At 32.2% G+C, this 24108-nt stretch overlaps 1 protein-coding gene across 3 annotated transcripts in view; it reads right to left on the reverse strand.

Moving 5' to 3' along the window:
• Window positions 1-24108, reverse strand: part of LOC100161761 (mushroom body large-type Kenyon cell-specific protein 1) — a 125380-nt gene that overhangs the window by 28247 nt on the left and 73025 nt on the right. Inside the window, exon 1 of one of the 3 annotated variants that reach the window (XM_001942562.5) lies at window positions 13356-13685. The exons of 1 other annotated variant lie outside the window; for it this stretch is intronic. In XM_001942562.5, the coding sequence (XP_001942597.2) occupies window positions 13356-13473 (118 nt within the window). In that variant the 5' untranslated portion in view covers window positions 13474-13685. Of the gene's footprint in view, window positions 1-12021; window positions 12529-13355; window positions 13686-24108 lie in introns of those variants that run through there. One more of the 3 variants, XM_008191642.3, reaches the window with a different exon arrangement.

The following is a 24108-nucleotide window of genomic DNA, read 5'->3' on the forward strand; positions in this document are numbered from 1 at the left end:
CTACTGCTGTTATTTTTTTTTTTTTTATCATTATTATAACAACAATTAATATTAAGTATATTATTATTATTTTAACGGGCAGGATTAGCGTGTATTGTATAATAATAATATTGTAACCTCGCGCGTGAAAAATTCCGGCATTATCCTACACACACACACACACACACACACGCCTGACGTCATTTCACATGAAACTCGATATTTTATATTACACCCGATGAAATATTCGACGGCGATAAAATAAAAAACCATAATAAAATCGTCACGACGCAGACACGGTACCATACACACACACGCGCATAATATCATATAAATACATAATCGTATAAACAATACTTAATTTACCGCACTATCTGATCGATTCGTAATGTTATAGGTACCTATTCTTTATTATTGCAGTCTCGACTGATATCATACAGGCGCCCAGCCCCGTAGTCGCCCGGTCGGCAGTGAAAATATAGTACAATATAAAATTGTTAAGCGTATAATAATATGTTCTAGGCCGTTTGAGAACTATTGTCCTTTTGCAAAGAGGTGCCCATTTGAATTATTACATTTTTTTTCTCAAAAAGTCGGCTGGCTTTGAGACTTATTGCAAACAGACTACCTACTTAAGATACTTATATTATAATATAGGTATTTAGGAAAATGTGTACACTAAAGATCGATATTATAATTTATAGTCGGGGTCAACAATTAATATTTTTGAAGGGCCACATTAGGAATCTGGATATTGTTCGATGGCCATCAAAATTACTGATATCGATAAAAATCGATGAACAAAAATGATAAATTATAACACTAAAACGTTATTATCATAACATTTGGTGACCCCTGATTCATAGTAAATAAATTTGTATTTTGTTTAAAACAGTGACTATTACTGATTAAAATACTGATATAGTGATATTTATTAATTATAATAATAAACTGTATAATAATATATAAATAATATATTAGCTACAACGTTATATTGTTTATTCGTATATTCAATTCAATTATTGTAACATAAAAACTGTATAATGACAAAAAAAATGTTGTAAAGATCTTAGGTACAATAATTAATAATATCCCGTATATAGATTAGGCTATTTATTTGGGAGTGAACGAAAACGTGGAGTTTTAGGTACAAATTTGGCTGAGAATATGTTGCGAATTGCTAAGGATGATTTAAAGGATTATTGTCAATTACTGAAACTAAATCCAGCGTAGATAGTTGTGAAGAAAAAGATTTCTTAAATAATTAATAACTTACAGTACTGTACAAAATGTTAGGTTAGGTAAAATTTCCAAAAAAATTCCATTCCCTCAGTTGTAATATATTGAGTAATTAACTTTCAGAAAAATCTATACTAGACAAATATAAGTGCATTGAAAAAAAAAAACTATTTGAAAAATTACTTTCATTGTTGATGTACTATACTTATTTGTTTTATTTAATTAATTCAATATAATAAAAATAACATTTGAAAAAATAAAAAATTTAAAAACTAAAATAATAAATATTGATTAATTTCATGTTGCAAAGTAATATTTGATAAAATATTTTATTATGTAGGTGCTTTATTGTTATAAATAAAATGCCTATCTATATTATACTTGTTTTAATTAATACTTTTCAAATATATATACCTATTAGTATTGATATATCGATTGATTTGTAATATCCAAATTTTCCAAAGAGCCCAAAGGTTTTACATCGGTTTAATTAAAAAATATAAGCCTGCATGAGGTAGGACAGTTCTTTATGGAGAAAATTAAAAGTTAAAATGAACTTCAAAAGAGCCTAGACTTTCTGCAAAAAGGCTAAACCCCCTATCAGGCTACGACATATATTATTATGTATAGATAAATATTACTTTGGTTAGTAAATTGGTTGTTATGTGTCGTGGCATTATACTCCGTCCGTGTATCGTTTTATGTGTACTGTGTGTACATTACAACACAAAACGATTAAAACATAATATTATTATTGTACCGTATACCCGTTATCATCGTCAGTTTTGGTTACGACCGCGTGTTAAAAATTAATTTGGAAACGATCGCGTATTATAATATATAATATATAGAATGAAAAGTATCTACCTACGTATCTGTATGAGCCTATACTTTACCTATTACCTATATGCATGGTATTATTATAATATAATGCAACGGTAGATATACCGCAAAACAAAAAAACAAAAAAAAAACACATATTAATATGGTCGTGCCGGATGTAATCGTGAGATAACAATATTATTATAAAATACGTGTAATTATAATAAATCATCGGTCGCTGTAGTGCACACCATAGCGTGGACTAAACGTGTATATATTATGGAGATAGAGAAGTTTGGAGACAACATTGTTAGAAAAATATAGCATATATTATCCTATATACAACTTGGTCCATCTATAACCATTAATATGAGATATGGTGATAGGGAGAGAGAAGTTTAACAACAGAGATAACAACATTTTTAGGAAAATATAACACATGCACGCTGCAGGTTTTGGCTATCATCTCTTTCTAACAACGTTGCCACTGAAATATATAGACAACTCTGCTGCAGCTGCCGTCCACGTATTGTTAATAATATTTCTATGAGGTATAGGTACCTACACCGGAACTCGAAAGCGTTTAGTATAATATAAGTAGGTATACCTGGTAATATATGTGTTGTATTATGTATATTTTTTTTTGCAATCGCAACACTACACGCGAAAACGATACACTATTGTTAAAACATGTACACTCGTTGTTGTTTATTTTTCGGCGTTCAAATCGTACACGAATCGCGATAATAATATCAAACTTGAATATTATAATAGTAATGTAGGTACCTACATAATATAATTATTATCAATATTATATATTTATTATAGACTAATGGCGGGGCGCAGAGTATAGGCAATATCCGTGTTTAACTTTACGGCCGGCGCCGGTGATTACAACAACTCTAGATTCTAAAATAATATTGTCGGACAGCGTATAATACGGGTGACGGAACAATATTATACTTGAACAAAAAAGCTTGTATTTAACAGTGACATGAGGTGCGTGCAACATTGATAATGTATTATGATATTATATTATACAGTACTATAATAATATACACTGGTAATAATAATAATACATTTTATTGTCTATACCGTTTAAAAAACTCGAATCTATAACGAAATTTAAAGCTTATATTATTATTAATTGTAGAGCATGCATGCGTACACAACGATTTTTGTCGCCCAAATGTTTTTTTCAGAATTGAAATCCGATTACACCGTAATTACTATAATATAGATTTTTAGAACCGTTTAGGTCTATTTCACTATAAACTAATTATCGGCAGTATGGCATAGAGATAGTGACCAATTCAATCACACACACACACTCTCATGTGCGTATTAATGTATATGAATGTGTGTACATATATTATATTATATTGTACAGTTTAGAACAGAGATTGTGCCTGTTTTGTTAAAAATATAGCTCAAATGTGTATATTATATATATAATAATAATTAGAAAACAATTAAATACTTTTATGCCATTGACATACTTTTAAGTTATAATAACGTAGAGGGTTTTGCACAACACGATTTATTATTTTATTGAGATGTTAACGATAATTATGGGGATTAAAAAAATAGACATAACTTCAGACGATTCCAATAAAAATAAAAAAACCCCTTGAAAACATTTTGGTATTTTCAACAATCAAATATCAATGTGATTAATTATAGAATTTTATCGTCGTGGGTTGAAAACTCGAAACTCAATTTACGAATTCTGACAGCTGAAAACTGATTATAGTTTATTCGTTATTAACTTACTGTGGTTTAACCGAGTACAAACTACAAACTGCAGTTTTACTTCATGGTGGGCTGATAAAAAGTATATAATGCCCCATTTTAATGCCACATTGCCACGAGTCGTTATATACATATATAACGCAGTTAAACGAATTTTCCATAGTATTATTTGCTATATACCTACCAAGTGCCAACCTATAAGTATCTATTTTAAATAGTAGGTATACTTTTATACGTTTTTGCAGTTAAAATTGTTTCAGGTTGTATATCAATACGATTTATTTTATAGGCATAATAACATAATACAATATTTATAGCAACAAGACAACGATATTATTAGGAGCCGCCTATAGGTAAGTACCTATACGCGTGGTTTGATAGAAAACAATTTTTTTCAATGAAAATATTATAAAAATAGATATTGTCATACAAACGAATCAATAACTTATAATTACTATTGGTCGACCATATCGATATGTATTAGTCTAAAAAAACATTAGACTACCGAAAAATGTAAACTAACTAACACCTTTGAGTCTCGTTTTAGATGTACAATATTACAGTATTCGTATTTAAAATTAAATATGTATGGAAAATCAACTATTATATTTTTTAGCGATTACTGCATAACGATGTGTAATACAGTATAATTTTTTTAATATTGGCCAAGTTCAGTAAAATTAAATTAAATACCTATAAGCAATCTAATTATAATAATATGATAAACATAAACGATTAAATGTTTGAGTATCATGCCATGACCGTATTAAAATATTAAATTAGCATTTAGCAGAGTTTAATTTTATTGTAAGAAAATATGTAGTACGTAATAATATATATTATAATAAACTTTATAACCAAAAATACATCACGGCGGTGTTACTAAATTTTAATGTAGTTAGTATATAATATAGTTGTATACTTGTATATGATTCAAATATGGGACTGCATTATATATATACATACAGACGCATAGTACCTCGTCAAACGATAAATACATAATATTTAGATCACAATTCACTGCAAATTAAGTTATGTAACCTTTGGATACCTACACAATTAAAACGTTCAAAGTATATATCAAACTTTATATATAAAAACAGCGAGATAGATATGCCTACGTGAAATACTATAATATTAGGTATATAGAGGTGGCGCTGTGATTAGCTTCAGTCACAAACGTGTTCTGAAGTCAAGCATTAGCTGGTGTCAATGATGTCACTAATTCCCGGATGGGTTACCACCCGGGTTTTAGTGACAAATCCTCGCCACACATACGTATTCTAACCAACCGTATCCTCCCAAAAACAGTTAAAAATCTACTAAAAAAATCGTCAGGCTAATGACCACAAATAATAGATAGGTGATGTTTATAATGTAGGATTATTATTCAGGTCAAACCGTAATGGATTTAATGTTTAAAATTTACAAAAATATTCAAACGAGTGCAAAATAATTTATACAATTATACATAATATCAGACCTGTATAATATAGGTATACCTACAAGATAGTTATTTTAATATTATTTTGAAAATTATTATTTTTGAATACAAATTATTTTACTTTGTGTTTTTAAAGTTTATTACTATTTTGAACGGCAAGAAACATTTATGAGTAAATAATTTGAAAAAATATAATGTTTCTTAAAAAATTTTGTTTTGAACTAACTTGAAATATTATGTAAAATTAGATTTAAAACATTCATCTCTCCGCTTAGAAGCCAAAAAATATAATACTATTATCAAGATAATCAGTGTTAACTGTTAAGATAATTACCCTGCAGTGGGGCCAGTAAATACATAGTACATTAATATAGGTACACAAAACCATATTAAATGACTATAATAATTGGTAAGTATATTATAATATGCATACTTACTATGAGTACTTAATATAGCATACACGCCTTACGCATACGATTAAAACAAATTTATTGCACATTATTGTGTTAATGGAAATAAAAATAAACGTACCTATATAAACACATCGGAGCCGCTCATTTGATAATTTCGAAAAGAAAAATAGTATTTATGTAAGCGTGCGTATAATATACGAAATATAATATTATATTATACAAATAATTATACAAAATATACAAATCATAACCCACTGCATAGACGTTACGTTTATAAAATTATAATACACAAATACACGCTAATGTACACACACCCATATTTATTATAATATTATACATACTCATATGCCGGACATTCTTCATTCAAATGCGATAAGGTTCATTTTGCCCAGCGAATAACATCATTAAACGATAACAGTATGTTGAACTTTTGTCTGATCGGCGAAACAGCTGCGCGGTATTTTATAACATTAGCGTTTAGCAGTATTTTGTCGTTTTACAATGTCATTGCACTCGAATATTACAATATTTTCGGATTAACTATATTAATATAATACCGCCAGAGTCGAACACGAATGTATTATTATTATGTGAAAAATAATATTGACTATAATATTATAATACCTACTGCTGAGTACCAGCTATACCTACTACACGGTTCATACAGCGTGACACGCGGCTGTTTAATGTTTATACTATATACGCTATAGCATTTATGTTACCGTAGGTATAATTACAGTGCCATGATGTATGAAACGAAAAAAATGATATGATACAATATCGTATTTTATTTAACACGCCGTTTTCAAATTAAAAACAAATGGCATTGAACCCCTGCAAATTTGCACAGATTCGTATTGTTTTCACTGCGCACGCGCGCACGCCTCATGATATTATATTATGTGTACTGTACGGTTTACCAAATGTGTCGTTCTTGAGTACAAGTCCAGCATTTATTATTTAATAGTTGAAAAAAAAATCTGGGAAGGCATGTTTGACATAAAAACTACACAGAGCCAAATAGTATAACATCCGTTTGCAAAACTATAAATTTAACAGATCCGACATACCCGAACGAAGGAGTAAAATATTACATTATTAACTTTTTAAAAATGCACGCAAAAATAACCTTTTTTCTTCTAGAAAATCGTATTAATTGTAAAAAGGTTTAGCAGCTTCGCCAATAGGTAGGTACATACCTACCTAATACCTATATATAATACAGCATGTTAGCTTAACATGTTTTATTAAATATGAAAAGATTTTACCAACACGGAGCAACATCATTTAGGTAGTAATGCATTATAGGTATATACCTATATACCTATTACCTATATTATCACCAGTAGGTAATAATAAATTTAATCTTAAATAGACATAGAGAATGATAGACTTGACTTAATGTATAATAAACACGTACAAATATAGGCAATAATAATAATATATATTGCAGGTACAACTTGAACGAAATTAGAATTGGTACTTCAATTAATTTTCTCGTCTTGAAAAACGAGTTATATACAGTTAATGTGGATATAAATCAATTGCGATAGTTATTAGCGCGTATGTTATTTTATTTCACTAAAATAACAATTTTACCAGCAATTACATCTATATAATATCTATATACAGTAAGTTATATAATTACATACGTCTTATGCCATAATATGCAGTAAAAAAGCGTGTATTATACAGTTGACAACGTTTTACCTAAAACTTATCGAATTTTAAAAATGTCGTCTAAATAAAAATAATATACATTATTATGATATATATATATTATTATGTATCTATACTATGCATTGCGCGCATTGATCGGTTAACATAATACCTATATATGACAAATGCGTTATCTTCGCGAATCACTGGGAAACAAATCGATTTGTGCAAAGTTTTCACCGATGCTGCAGCAGACCTATATATTATATATTTGTATTACGACCGACGATGTGAAAGTCTATTGCACGGTCCCTCCGGAGGAGACGCTACATAAACGTCACGAACTTTGAATCGTGTGTAACTGTATAGACGCTATAACATATAATATTATAACAGTACGATAATAATATTTAGAACATGATTATATTTTATACGAAAAACTCCTGCAGACAGAAATAGACGCTTATTATAATATTGGTAGCCGGGTACACGATGTGTATATATATAGTTATATTATTTACACAACGATGACTGCAGCGTGACATTAAAATAATATATATTAAATGATAATATTATAATAGTATATAATATGTGGACGTGATTAACGCGTTTGTGATGTGTATATAATATTATAATATATTATGCCGTTGGAAAATTCGAAGAGATGAGAGCGCGAGTGCAGCGTGCAATTTTCTTTGAACGTACGTAATATTTTGTTTTTAGAGACTTTTTTTTTGCCGACACTTCGAGCCCGCCGAGGATTTTGAAAACAATGAGTCACATTATTTGGCACAAATCCGCCGGGAAAACGCGCGCGGTCGGCTGACTACATATAATATTATATTTTATACTCGCATGATATTATGTGCGCATATAATATACATTTTTTTTCACTTCGGATTACAGACGTATATTATTGTATTATTGCAGGGTACGCGATCGGTTTTCTTGCGGTTGTTATAATATATTCGGCAAAGAAACAAAAACGTTTACAAAATAATAATAATCGAATCCCCAGAAAAACTGCGTGCGCATAATATGGACGCATATCATTATATTATTTTTTACTATTATTATATCGTCGGGCGTGAGCGTTTCATTGATCGAAATCTTTGGCGATTAATGAGATCGAAAAATATTATACGATCTATACGTACATAGTGAAATATAGTTAATAATATTATATTATATGGTGAACTATATGGTTATGATGTATACTTATTATATTATAGTGACCAGTGGGCGAACAACGTTTGCGTTGGTCATTAAAAAAAAAAACTCATAAATTAATTGGCGCATCAATCTACACTGTTCGAAATGTCAAATCACACCTTAAAGAGGCCAATTTCATGGCAATTTTATTTATTCAAAAATATAATAATATAGTACATTGTTAATGCCTATGTATATATATATAATGGTATATACATATTATATACCTTAAAGTGATGTTTACATTTCCTTTTCACGGCTACTTTATTAAATTCCTACTCAGATCCTCTCGTAAATTTGACGTAATTATGATTTTTTTCCCAACTGAAGAATAATCGTTTAACTATATACGCATATAGGTTTATCATAATATTATATAAATTAAAATGCAAATAATTCAGCGAGTTCAACTAAACCACTCGCGAGCTCGTTTGTATTGTTAAAATTAAATTCACTTTCGACTTATAAAACTCAAACATAATTTTATTACATTTTAATCGTGTACTGCTATAAAACGGAATTTATATTTATAATAAATGTGTATACGCTGTAAAGTATAAAGACTCTCGGAACACTTAAATATGATAAAAATTACAATCACGTCGTTATACTATATATATATACCTATATAGCTGTTCTTATGAACTTCAAATGATTCGGAATACGGTGTTTTATGTTTTTTCTACTCAAATTTGTATATAGTTTCTATGATAATAATGTACCGCATTTGTGTACATTTATCTACTCTAAATAATCGCGTATACCCTTTGGCCTTTAAATGCATTATCAATTACTATAATATTATGTACAATAACGGGTTTTCATTAATTTACAATACAATTATATTTTATTGGATACGGTAATAAATCAATTGCGTTGTATAATATATACCTGTGCGGCTATGCCTATATAGGTATATTTGTGTCGTGTGTGTGGTGTTTATTACTTCCTAATGCATATTATTATGTATATTCGAGTATACGTATGGATATAGCTCTTCGAATTTACCGCCGCTACATAGGCGGACCGTATTAATATTCAGATGCAGTTCGTATAAAACGTTTCACATCAATTTCGTCTATCAAGTCGATACGCGTGTCAATGTCATAATGTAATATTGGTGGGCTGTTTGCAGGTGTTTCGTGATTTGTCTGCAGCAATGTATATAATATTGCAGCAGTCACCAATAAATGGTGTAAGGTTTGCTTTATACGATAAAAATACGAGTAAATATTATAATCGTATATTATAATATAATATTATGTGCTGCTGAAGTATAACGTAATAACATAATACAACATAATATAGTATAACATAATATACCCAACATTATTTCGAATTATTACGAGCATGGACTTGTTAAGGGGAACAGTATATTATTGGCGGTGTAGGTCTGAGGTCACGTCGCCGTCTCGCGTACATAATATAGGAACCGAACGGTAAAGCTTTTATGTATTTGGTAAAAGGTTATCACCGGATTTTCTCGGTTATTTTTTTTGCTACAGGCGGGTCATATTCTTTATCAATAATATTTATATATACATATTATATATTATAATATTTAAACTATAAACCGAAAAAAGAATTGGCGTTACTCATTATGATGATAAATAATTATAATATACACTAACCAACATTATATGATATGATATGGAGCTGCAGAGGGTGGGGCAATTTGTAAATTATTGTTTCGAACCAAACAGCTATATTATAGTATAAATATATATATAGAGAGAGCTATATAAAAATATGATATCAAAGCAAATGTTTTATAAACATATATTTTTTATACTATACTTGCGCTACGCAGCCTATACAAAACCATTGAAGATTTAATATACATTAATATATTATAGGGAATGGAGGTATAATATTATATCTACTACAATATTAATTACAATTATTATTTTAAAAAACAATTATTTATTGGTAACGCAGCAGTACATCACAACATAATATAATAACTATATAAAAAAATAATATGTTAGGTATATTATAATATGTTATAATAATTTTACCCACGACGATGCGACGGGTTGTTGTGGTGGCTGTGTATGTGTGTGTTTTGTACACATGGAATAGTCGATTATGGCGAACAATTTGCGATAACCGTTGAAAAACTGTCGTTTGTTGTCTGTGTGCTATTTTTTTTTTTAACTTTTAATCAGTTTACGGTCGAACGAAAAAATAATAAAAACTTGAGAACAAAGCGATAAATACGAGTTTAGTATAATATTATTATATACTCTATAATCCACAAAATGTTAAAGTGAAAAAAATAATATATGTCATCGGAAATGTAACGTCTCCCGATAACGACCACCTCCACTTTATGTGTTTATACAAAACAATCACTACTATTTAAACGCGTAGGTACACGTAAAAAAATTACATGATGCAAAACAGGTTTTTTTGGAGGGTATTTTGTTCTACCTAGCACATATCCGATTCCAAGTTTTCGTGTTCATATATATAATATATTATATTCCCCCGTCACGTGACATCACGAACACACCGCACTACTATTATAACACCTATACAACAGCGGTATAGGTACGTATATAGTGCACGAGAAAAAAAATTTACAACCACGGCAGAAGAAAAAAATCGATTGGTCGAACCGGGTTAGGGCTGTTCGTGCAATTATATAAGAAGCACCGTATATGCGTAAGGTTATAAGTATATAGGTACAATAATAAGCGTTTTAGACAATGAAGCTTATCCGCGGTAGACAAAATAATATTATGTTATAATATTATGCCAAACGGTAATATGCGAATAAAACGGCCGCGGAGACGTGAAAAATGATTATTATATGGACCGTGCGGCAACGAGTTATGTAGGTAGAATCCAATTTGGCTAATGACCGTCAAATCACGGGGCCCCCTCGTCGAGCGGCGATACATTTGCATAATTGCTATTGCATATACAGCACCCCTAGCGCAAATTGTAGGTAGGTAGGTAGTTACATATTATAAACATACTTTGTTTTTTTTAAACGACCGTTTTTATCCACGTGCGAGTTCTATATACCTATTATAATATAACATACAATATATATTATATAATAAGAATTGGATAATATCGACTAACCACTTATTGTGCGCACTTTAATTCTTCGTGTTATAAAATTATCGAGGTGACGAGGTTACACGATTCGCTGTATAACGAAAACAGCACTTTGAATTTAATCGTTTTTAAATAAACAACATACTCGAGACGTTATATGCATGTAGATTTGGTAACGAATTCGGTGGTAATTATATGATTATTTAATTATTCACACACATACACAAGAATATTTAAATTAATTACACTGTTACTAATTACATATGTTTTTTAATTTTACTTATAACGCTGTTCGGCGAAAAAGAGAGAGAGGAGGTCAGGCGCAATGTCAATAACGCCTAACAAATTCGACCTAATCTATAAGGACGCTGTTCAACAATGGTTGACCTAAAATTGCAACGTCAAACAAATTTATTAAAATTGTAAACGTACCGTGCTTGAACGCTCTGGGCCGCCGAGTTTGAGGCGACGAACAAAAAATTGAGTTTTGAAGATAATTCGGTGTCCAAATAATAGTCGTTTGACGGTTGCAGCACGAACACACGGTTTCGTGGAACACGAGTTTAATACATTTATAAAAAAAATGAAAATAATTAATTATTTACTTAGAACTAATATATTATAAGCTCACGAGCACAAACAAACGCACACTGCGGATAAATAATAATAACGATGATAATAATAAACAAAAAAAATGAATAGTAAATTAAAAAAAATTGGTAAAAATAAAAATTTTTTTCTAAATTAAAAAAGTAAAACAAGTGAAACGGAAATAAAATTATTAAACAGATTGGTAATAAATTTATTTTGAAGTCGTTGCGACCGCCCGTTGGTGCATCCGAGCACAGTGCATCTGAATGCAGGAGGACCGCTCATTTAGGTTGGTCGGGCCGTCGTCCTTGGAGAACACGAAATGTGCAACATGCATTAGGCTGTCGAAAAACTGCATTTCGCCGTCGCCGCCCGGCGCGCACACACGCACACCCGCCCGCCCCCACCCATCCGTACGAACATCGCCGTCGGGCCGGAGGAGGGAATCACGAAGACGTCCGATGCACGGCCGGCGCCGAAGACGGCCGAACCGCTCTCGCGCAGGGAGCGGTGGGGCACCGGCAGCACCCCCGACCCACCAGTCTTTTTTGTCTCACGCCCCGCCCCGCCGCCGGCCCACGGTGCATTTCCTATATAACCCCGACGCCGCCGTTACCACCCCCACCCCGGACGCCAACGCCGACAACGTCGTCGTCGACGCCGCCGCCGCCACTACCACTACCATTGCCGTTACCACCACCACCACCACCACCACCACCGCCACCATCACCATCACCATCACCACCACCATCGTCATTGTCGACACTATATACACACACACAACACGGCTACTACCGCGCCGCTACCTCCTCGACCACATCGCGCGCGCCTACCCTCGGCCTACTCGGATTGACCAGTGTGCGTGCGCGGTTTTTTACGCCTAAAAAAAAAAATGAAAGAAAAAAAGAGGGTCCCGGACCGAACGAAATAAAATCGATTTTCGTTGCCGAAACGTCGTCGTCGTCGCCGTCGAAAATATATTATTACTATTATTACTATCGTCGTCGGGGCTAAGAAAAAACAAGATAAAAATAAAAATACGTTGCAACGTGGATCGCGTTGAGGCAGGTCACACACACACACACAGTGTATACTAATGTATAGATATGATAATTATGTATAAACGTTCGTCTATAGTCACGGGTTATGCAATAGTGATCGGCTTGCGTACTTACCGATGATGAGCACCATGTTGTGTGACCACCGGCGCAAGTGTTTCCTGACCGCCTGACGGTCGTGAGCCGTGGCAGGGCACGGGCCGCATCCGACGGCAGTGCGGCGCTGCAACTGCATCGTTCGCGCAACGTAATCGCACCCCGTGTACACACGTGTATTACTATTAAGGTGCACTGTGCAGTTTTATGCAATCGTCGTCGTCGTCGTCGACGAGCGCGTTACACTCCTTCTCGCGCGCGCGTATCAATAATTGGCGGGACGGCGCACGCGGCTCTCTACTCGGCCACACGACGGCGACGGTGACGACGGTACGCGCGCACGGCGGACGGTCGCGTAGTATATTACAACACCGCGCGCCAGTGATCCGGCGTGTGCATGTATTATATGCATGTGTGTGCGCGCGCGCGCGCGTGTGTGCGTTTGTAAGTCTGTGTGTTTGTTTGTAAGTCTGCGTGTAAGTGTGTGTGTGTTTGAAAGCGTATATGTATGTGTGTGTGTGTTTGTAAATCTGTACGCGCGCGAGTGTGTGTGTGTATTTCGCCGGACGCGTTCTTCGGCAGTGACGTCACGAGTCTGCGGACCGACCGGGCGGGCGGGTGAGCACGTCGTGATGCAACACGTAGTTGCATTCGTTCCCCACCAGTATACATTGCAACCGTACATGTATATATATATATATATATATATATTATTATGTAGTGCATGTATGTGTGTACGCCGAGTGTACGGGGGCACCCCGCCAGCCACCATCGACTTCCGCTTTTTTCCGTTCCCCTTCTCGTCCGGCCGAATTTTTTTTTTGTTATAATCACTTAGCAACCGAAAAAAAAGGGGAAGATAATCAATACTTCGGGTCTAGCCGGGCCACGCCAAAATACCGTCGTCTCCTCGCCACTGCAACGTATATACACGACCGCTTTTTTAAAAACTTATTTCACACACGCGCGTACGAGGCCGTTTTTTTATCGACTCGGCTTCGGGTGGCGGCCTATACGAAGCGGCGGCGGTGGTAGTGGTGGTGGCGAGAATGGTGGTAGGGAGAGCGGCGGCGGCAGCGGTCTGCGCGATAATGCACTCGAGGGAAAAACGATACATTGCACAAAACCGAATCCCCAAAATGCGTCGCGTCTTGCGCGCTCTTTTCCGACCCATCACCGCACCCATTTATATTCATTCTTTTTGAGCACTACATAAAGACATTACCCTATATACGTATTTTCAACGAATACAACATGATATACTTCCAGTATTATCACGTTAGCTACAGTATTTATATACATCTTATAGACCAAATAATACTTAGACGATACCGTATTTACATATATTACACCTAAATAATAAATCTTTATAAATACTTTCCGTACACGCACCCCGGAGACTTTTATAGGAACTTTCAACTTACGCATTAAACAGTTCCGCAAGTGATAAACATAATATCCAACGTCTTTAATATGTATTATTAATAAGGACGTTGAATATTATTCAATTAATTTATATCAATAAAAGATTAGTATTCTTGCTCTACGATAAGAGGTATTACCTCAGTGTAGAGCAAAGCTAGTTATTCTATATGTAACCATACACTTGTACACATTTGTCTACTACTAGCAATAAAAATTATTATTATTATAATTATATTGGGTCCATTATATCATACTACATAAGTCAAACGTACACAAGGGGCTTATAAAATACACTCTATGTCTGTCGTCCAGCAATGAGAGAAAAATATAAGTTTAAAGTATAATATATAATATACAGTGCCATCTTCTCAAGTTCTACTACATGGGGACAAAATGTTTGTTCCTAACGTAGTATTTATATTTTACATTATAGATAATAATTATTCTTCAAACCACTCCCATGCCAATTCAATTTAACTTGGGTCGTAACAATTGATGATGTTGGATATCACTCATTTTATTTTTAAGTATATTTGTAAGTTAAAACATTGTTAGAAATATCGTTGCAAATCATAACGTAAAAATATTATAACACCTACAACAACAGACGACAATACTAAAAGCTTCAGGATAATGGTTTTTTTTTTCTAATTAGATTGAGAAAAATACTAATTAGATATAGGTACATTATATATTTTAAATTTTTATTAACATATGTTTCTTATATTTCAGTGGGCATTTCAAATCAGACGTAAGAAAATTCCCCTTTGTACCCTCATATTATGACGCCTCAAATAGGTTTATATTCATTCTTGCAAGGGATGGCATTTCTAATGGACCGATTGAATACAAAATGCGATGGGGTGCGTCCCAGACAGACCGCTAACGATTCTCGTAATTTTTTTTTATTTCTTCGGGGCATGCAGTTTTTGCGAATCGGCCTAAAACGATTTCTCTTGTGAAAAATTTTCTATTTTTTTTCGTCGTCGGCGTGACAACCCTCTTTGTTCGGATACGTCGTCTCCCCCTTTTTTTTTCTCAAAATATGTATAATGTATAATATAGTGTGTACATTTTTCGTTCAGACATTGTTCTGAAGGGTCACAGCGGCGGTGGCGGCGGTGGCAGCAGCAGCAGCAGCAGCAGGATATGTATTTATATATATATATATACTTATATTATGTACATACTGCACTTTATGTATTACATAGGCTCGGCGTACATATATATATATATATATACAGGACGGGGGTGGTGCTCCGCGTGGTTGCCGAATTTAGCTGGGCTTTTCTTTGTCGTCTCGCACTGCATGGGCCCCGCGCACGCACCGCCCGCCGCCATCCCGTCTGCCGTTACTGCCGCCGTCTGGTGCCGATAGCGAGCGGCAGCGGCGGCGGCGGCGTAGGCCCACGTCGATAAAATTCCCTGCGAATTTGCATCTTCTCTCTGGCCGACGCCGCCCCAAAACGTTCAGGACGACGGCGGCGGCGGAGGTGAAGCGAGTGCAGCGGCTGTGCACTACGAGGCGACGGAAGTGCGGGGCGGGTGCAGCGGGTTGCGAAGAACGTGTGGCGGCGGCGGCGGTGGGTGGCGCGCGGCGTCCGGTGCGTAACCGAAAAAAAAATAAAATGCCGCCACCGACGAAAATTAAACGGCCGCCGCCACCGCCGCCGCGAAAAAAGAATTTCGTTGATCGATCGCCGCCGCGGCCCGCCCGTGCCCGTTCACGCCGTCGTACCCACTCGTCTCACCATCACCCATCGTCCCAAACGCACGCATCGCACGGCGGCGTTATCGGCGCGTCTGGCCTCTTACAAGCGCGGCGGCGGCGGCGACGAGTGCATGTACAGGGCGAAACAGATGCAGCTGCATGCAGCGATCGCGTTATTTTTAATTCATCTCCTCGCGCGCGCATCATTATATAGGTACGGCGGCGGACCAGCGCCGTTTGTCGCTCGCGCTGCAATACCGCCGTATACAATAATGTTTAATATAATGACGACGAGTGGGCGGATTATGCTCTATTATTATAATATTTACTATAATATATTATTATACTATGTTTATCATAATGACTGACTCCTATATGCTCAGATGATGACCGTTTCTCTTCTCCGTTACCCACAATATATTCATAAACTACACTTAATTAACAACCTCCAGTATTTTATCTAATAATCCAAAGAATATAAACCAAATAGATTCTCACAAATATTGAGCACTTTTTTTTGTTGCTAAAAATCCTTTAATTTAGTGTTGACATTCTATCCAATAAGTACCTGTAACTATTGGACAATCGCCCGTAATATTCATTCGATTAAACTATTATTATTATAATTATATTGTGACAACGTGCATTCACAAAAGTTTTTATGTTTTTTATTATTAAACAGACCATAATATTGTTATGTTGAGAGTGAAATTGTTTAGGTATAATATTATATTAAACGGTTTAACGACGTACTGTACATAACCTTGACACTATAATGATACCGCATTATACCAAGTATAAGGTACACGGTTAGTGTGTCTAAAACACTACGCGTCACGTTATATTTTACCGCAATTCGTACCGCGAATAAAGTAGGATTTCGGCCACCGCGATGCGTCTAACTCGTAACTATTATTAGAATACGAATAGATATTTCCACTTTAAAAAAATTCAAATTCACAGTATGTAATATTGTAATGTCACATTACTAATGTGTGAAATGTATTTATTACATGTATATAAGTATATAATGTATATAACTTACTATATATTATATAAACCAGCACACAACTACGTATATAGGCGGACAGGCTGTCTTATTCCTATTTACTAAAATATAGTGAAAACAACCCAACTTTTTGATATATTTTGGAGGACCAAATTCTCGAATCAGTCGACGAAATCTTTTAAATCCACGCAAGACTGTATATATGCATATGACGACGTAACAACTTTTTGCGATTTTGCTCTACTATATAATTAAGTTTAATCAACATTCCTAGAAGAAGTACAGGTTCAAATATAAATCATAGACAATTGTAATAATGTAAAAAAGTAGGTACCTATACTAACTGTTAAAATGTTATCATATTTAAGAGGCTTAGTGTAATTTGTCGAATATACTTTGTGGTGTTACTTTTTAAGATCCTCTTAAATCTAAGACAGATCGGAAAAAGTAGAGTTTAATCCAAATGCAAACAATATTAATATAATATACCCATATAGAAAATATTATTTTTAAAACCAAATTAAAATGATTTGCATCGCAGCAAAAACGAGTTTTCTAGGAAATGTATTTTGAGTTCCAAGTTTGATAATTAAAGTTTAATCGATTTTTCAAAAAAATAATAATAGGTATAGGTACATTATAATATATATTATATATAGTAGTCAGTACTTTGTAGAGAAATTACGTTTTGTTGAAGGGTTTTTAATACATATATTTTCTAAGAATTTACAAAGAGGTTAAATATATATATATCCATCGAACACTAAAAACTACGCAAACTTTTTGGAATATAATACACGACTATTTTCGAATATAGAAATAACATCGTAGGTCATGGTTCTATTTTTCACTCATCCACAAAATATTGTTTCTTTTTTGTTTCAACATTCAGCTAGTCTTGTATCCATATAATAGTATAATACGCCTATAAATGCAATGCAGGTTTTAGTTTTTGTTTAGCTTGTGTTAAAACGTGTGGGTGTGTGGGTGTACTCGTGTACCTACCTACATCATCACTTTTGGACACACAAAAGCTATATTAAAATGTCACACGAGAAAAATTAGGTAAAAAAGAATAAAGGAATTCAAATATGTTTTCAAAATTAAAATCGGGATATTGGTACTGGGTGAATTTTTCTTCCGTTTATTGGTCTAAATGCACGAAAAAACGACCCACGTTCAACATCCTTATAAGTTGTAATTGTTAATATAAAATAGGTATAAAGTATAGTGGTATACTAAGTACTTTAAGTGTTTAATGTAGTATAACTTAAAAGCACCGTGACGATTGACAGGTCGAAATCCTTTCTATAATACAATTAAAAGTTCTTATAATATACGATAAGTACCTATCATTCCTTAAGAATAAAAAAAAACAATCGAAATAAAATATATTATTTTCTGCGTTTAAAACTATAGGTATCAACATTTCAGAAATAAACTGATAAAACTGGTTTTCTTTACAAAAAAAAAAAAAAATTGAAATTTTGGTTAATATTAAAATTTTACTGAAAAATTTAGGAACAAACATTATTTGAATTTATCTACGAGAACCTATTAATTTAATATTAAAAAAAAAGTACATAACAATAGTTTAAGAACAAATAGGTATCCTTATTTTGAATACCGTTGAATACCGAATTTTACCGAGCAAAACAGTATATATAATATAATAGTTCATTACAAAATTCTACAATTATTTTCTATGCATTTCTTGACACCCTTTTTATCAACTTATGTATTTATTTATGCGGAAAACGATGGTGCAATCAGAATTGAACGCTCGGTTTTAGTTTTATGACAAAATCTGCAATTTCAAGTTAGTATCCTTTTTTGTAGGTTATTGTATATTTGTATATAGTTTAAAATATATAAAATTGTTTTAATTCAAAACAACACGTCAACTGTCTACATTTTTAGTTGTGATTTTTTAAATACTTTCAAATTATTTTAAGTGTAAATTATTTTTTTTTTAATTTTCTTAAAACTTCATGTTTTTTTTTTAAATTTGTTGTTTAAAAAATGTCTAATTTTTCTATATATTCCAGGCCTTTGGGATAAAACCATTTTTCATGAAGTTTTCCTGATTTTATCCGATATTTTGAGTTATTTTTAACACATTGAGTACAATGATGTTTATATAAAATCTAGTACTCATGAACAATATTTACATACAAATGTATAATAGAATCATAATGTTATATGAAAATGAATGTACAGTTTATGTATCAAATGCAAGTAGGTAGCTTAAATATTATAAAGTTACGAGTTTGTCATTTATGCTTTGAAGGATGAATTATTTAAAAGAATCATACTCCTCTATGCAGTCCTGCGTGAAAAAAAACAAAGGAAACAAGTCAAGCAATTCAATCAAGTAAATAAAACTATTCTTATCAATATTACTGTTCTTTATATAATTATAAATAATTAACATAATATAATAAGAATATAAAAATAAATAAATAAAAGCGCAACATAATTTTAACGTAACAAAAAGGCTTTAGTACCTATATCTATAATAACTTTCAACTTATCTACAAGTTATATTTTCACGGCTTTAATTAGCTCTTATTCATAAATAAAAAGAGAATATCGTACTTTGGTAAGTATACTTCATATTATTATTCAAAACATTATAAAAAATGGTTATAACTTGGAAGTAATTTGATAAATAGTTATTTTAAAAATAAGTCGTGAAATTAAATAAATATAAATTATCTAAATTATGTTAATATTATCTACTCGTATAGTAGCGATAAACTTCTATAAAGATTAGAAACTATAAAAGTATAATAAACATAGGTATTTATAAACCAATTTAATGAAGTTAATTATACTTTTGTTGTTTTATTTGCCCAACTCACCGATATTAAATTGAAAATGGTTGATATGTGTGGCCTATATATTATAGTTATTTATATTAAAAAGATTAAATGTAAAATTAAAATTGATAGTAAGTAATAATACTAAAATATAAAACTAGACATAAGGCACAAACTATAAAGTGAGAATAGTACTAAGTACCTATATAGTTACAGGGCTCAATGCAACTGTAGGTAAGTTGTAGTATATATAGGTTTGGTTTAAGTTTAAAAATCAAAAGTATTAATAAATTATAACACATTCTAGAATACCATTATAAGCAGAACTGGGTCATCCTAAAGTTAAAAATGATAAGGATTTTTTTAAAAACAAGGAAAGCACACATTTCCCCATTGAAATTTAGAAAAATTAAAAAATGACTGAATCATATTATATCCGTGATCATTTATCGATTTGAATACGTCCATGAATATTGTTTAAAAAATGCACAAAAAATGTATATTTAAAATTTAAAAAAAACACACCGTATTATTGTTAATCAAAATGTATACCTCACTGCTCCACTTTGAATATGCTTTATGCAGGAATGTAATATTTTATTAAATTGAAGAATACGAATAAGAATTCAATATAAGTGCGTATCGCTATTGCACTATTGCAGTTTGTAAAAGTAGTTATACAGGAGTACCTAATGAGACTATTTTGCGTATTAAAAACGGAATATATTATGTAATAAATACTATTGATTGGTGGCAAAAGCCAAAAATTGTATAGATATTATTACAATTTTTAAACCTAATTTTTACGATTATTTAAAATATTAATATTTTTTTGGAGTAAATTAATTCATAAAATTAATATACCTAATACAATTTTTCAAAATATTCTCTTTGAGATATAATTGAATATTTAAATCTTAAATTATTTACTATCCATATAATTTATAATAATATTATAATTTTATATTATAATATTATTATTATGATTATTTTTTATAGCTAAGTTTCTATATAATTAAGCTACAGTATATTATTTCATATTTGTACAGATTTTGTTATAAAATATTATGTACAAGTATTTTACACACGAGTAATTTTCTTTTTTCGATTGACTTTAAAATATGAACGTATTTTATGAAATTAATTTAATCATTAACTTATTTTTACTACATAGCATTTACATAAAATTAATTCAATATTTAAATGCGGGGTTCGAGTCCTTTTGATATTTTGGATATATCGATTGCTGAGTAGTGGTGGGGGACCATAAAACCATAATAGTGTAAGAGGGAGAGATGGAGGAGGTTAAAAGTACATTTGCTAGTTCTCTCGTTGAAATTCGATTTTTTTCCAATTATATATACCCGGTCGGGATTCAATTCAGCGAAAACCTTTTTTGAAAACCGACATCAAATGAACTCTTTCTCTTGACATAATTATCATTGTACAAAAGGTCCAATAGCTATTTTCGTAATTAGACACCATTTCTTGAATTGAACTAAGCATGAACACTGTAATTAAATTCTAGACTCTAATAATGTGAATATTTTTAATTACAACAATTTTATTTTATCAATTTGACTTCAAACAATGATAATATAAAATCGAACACATAAACCCGAAAACTGCAGTACTCTCTCTCACACACACTAAATTCTAGTAAATAAAACAATATATAAATTAACTAACATAATATAGGTAGATCTGTTTGGATAATCGCTGTATTTTTATATTATATATGATATACGTAAACTATATACATATAGTTTATAATATACGTAATATATATATGGTTATACATTCGTGTTAAATAACATCAGTGTAGTTACGGCCTACCTATATATACATAAAATGGAAATTGACGGTGTAATTTTAATTGATGTTAAGGGTATGTATACATACGTATATATGCGTACTGTATATAGTGTATACAATATAGAATAATAATTTAAGTCTATTTACTAGAGTGTAAAAAAATTAATTCCAAATCATTACAATCTATTTCATCTCCGTGGACTTGGGAGTTGACGGACAAATATAGAACGAGGGGTGGCTTTGCACCGCACTATATTATGTACTGTGATTAAACTCACATTTATTTACAGTGTGCGCATTTAATCAATGATACACTATAGTAGTCACCGTGATAATAATGGCATGAAAGAGATCAAAAGAATTACAGTAATGCATACACACTTTATATTTAAACGAATACAAATTACATCAACCCTATATAATATTGTACATAATCCTTCGTATTGTTATTGTAGCGCAATATATTTCTACCAGTCTTTTAGTCTATTTTTTTTTATCCATATTATGTATCGGTTTTATATACCTATAAACACACACACACGCACACACTCGCACATATATACACATCTCAGTTCATTGCGAAGTGTATCGAATCGTTTCTCATAAAAATGTGCAGAATAATTATTATTTAATTTTCATATGCAATTATGCCTATATGGTAGGTATATTATTGTCTAATGAAGTGTTATGTAAAATATTCAGATGCAGGAACACGATATTCATGTTTTAATTCCGTATTCCATACATATATATAATTATATAATGTGTATACGTAAGTTGGTAAAGACCTAATTAATGTTTTGTAAAAGTCTAGTTTTTCTGAGTTTCTGAAAACTGTTATATTCCCTTTAGCTAATTTTAAATTATTATGATTTTTAAAAATTTAAATTTTTTAAAAAAAACTCACCGTCTTGCCCTCCAAAATATTGTCATCTTTTAATTTTGTAATAGGTGTTTTTATTCTAACATCAACATTTAGCGAGTTATACTTGGACTGCGTTTAGTCTATATCTTACGTGTATAGTGACCGGTGTGACTGATGTCCTCCTAATTTCACGGCAAGCTTTCAATTGTAAAAATGCACCAGGTGCCATATTTGTTCTTTTTAAAAATCGAAAATTTGACAGTGAGTACATTAGCTTATTAAAAATATAAAAAAAAAATATAATTTTGTATTTAAATTGCCGTGATTTCTATATAAGTCTAGTCTCTAAATCTCTATACATCAATATTATCATATTTCATATTGACAAAACCTTGACTCTAACCTATTAGTACGGCGCATATATAGGTACCTACGACCGCGAGAAAACGCCTAAGTATTAAGAACACATAGTTATTACTTATTACACAAACTAATTTTTCTCAAATGTATACCTCTTAAGTCTTCACCAATTGGTTACATCTTATGGGCAGTGTTAAAAGTTCCCTGTTTGTTAATTATTCTGTTGAAGAATTGCATTATTTTTTGTACATATACATTATATTATTATTATGAAATGTTTGGTGGTTGACAAGAACAATTTTGGGGTGAGTTTGGGTGTACTAATATGCCGAGGTATTCACATTTTGTATACATCATCAGTCACTCCTCAATCCTCATCAGAGTAGGCCCTTACTGTATTTTTCCAATTAAACTGTCTATATAAACGTATATATATATATAGTAGCGCGCATAACTATACTACAATAAGGTTAAATAGTAAAATATTGTTATTTGTAAAAGTATGCAACCGTTATAAGTTATGATATATATGTACACAGCAAACGGTGTTTCGCTAATCTCTATTTCGATACACTCCTCCGGGGTAAGTATAGAATATACATGTGGTATTACATGTTATAATAATATAACACATGTGCGAAGGATTCATTAATTATCGCATATCGTGGACCTCCGTTTTAGATAGATGTGGTCGGACGATAGTGTCCGATGTCAGATGATAATATTGAATAAGATTAAAACAAAATGTAGGAAATGTTTGGGGGGGG

The sequence above is a fragment of the Acyrthosiphon pisum genome, chromosome A2 (assembly GCF_005508785.2).
Source record: "Acyrthosiphon pisum isolate AL4f chromosome A2, pea_aphid_22Mar2018_4r6ur, whole genome shotgun sequence".
NCBI classification, from domain to species: domain Eukaryota; kingdom Metazoa; phylum Arthropoda; class Insecta; order Hemiptera; family Aphididae; genus Acyrthosiphon; species Acyrthosiphon pisum.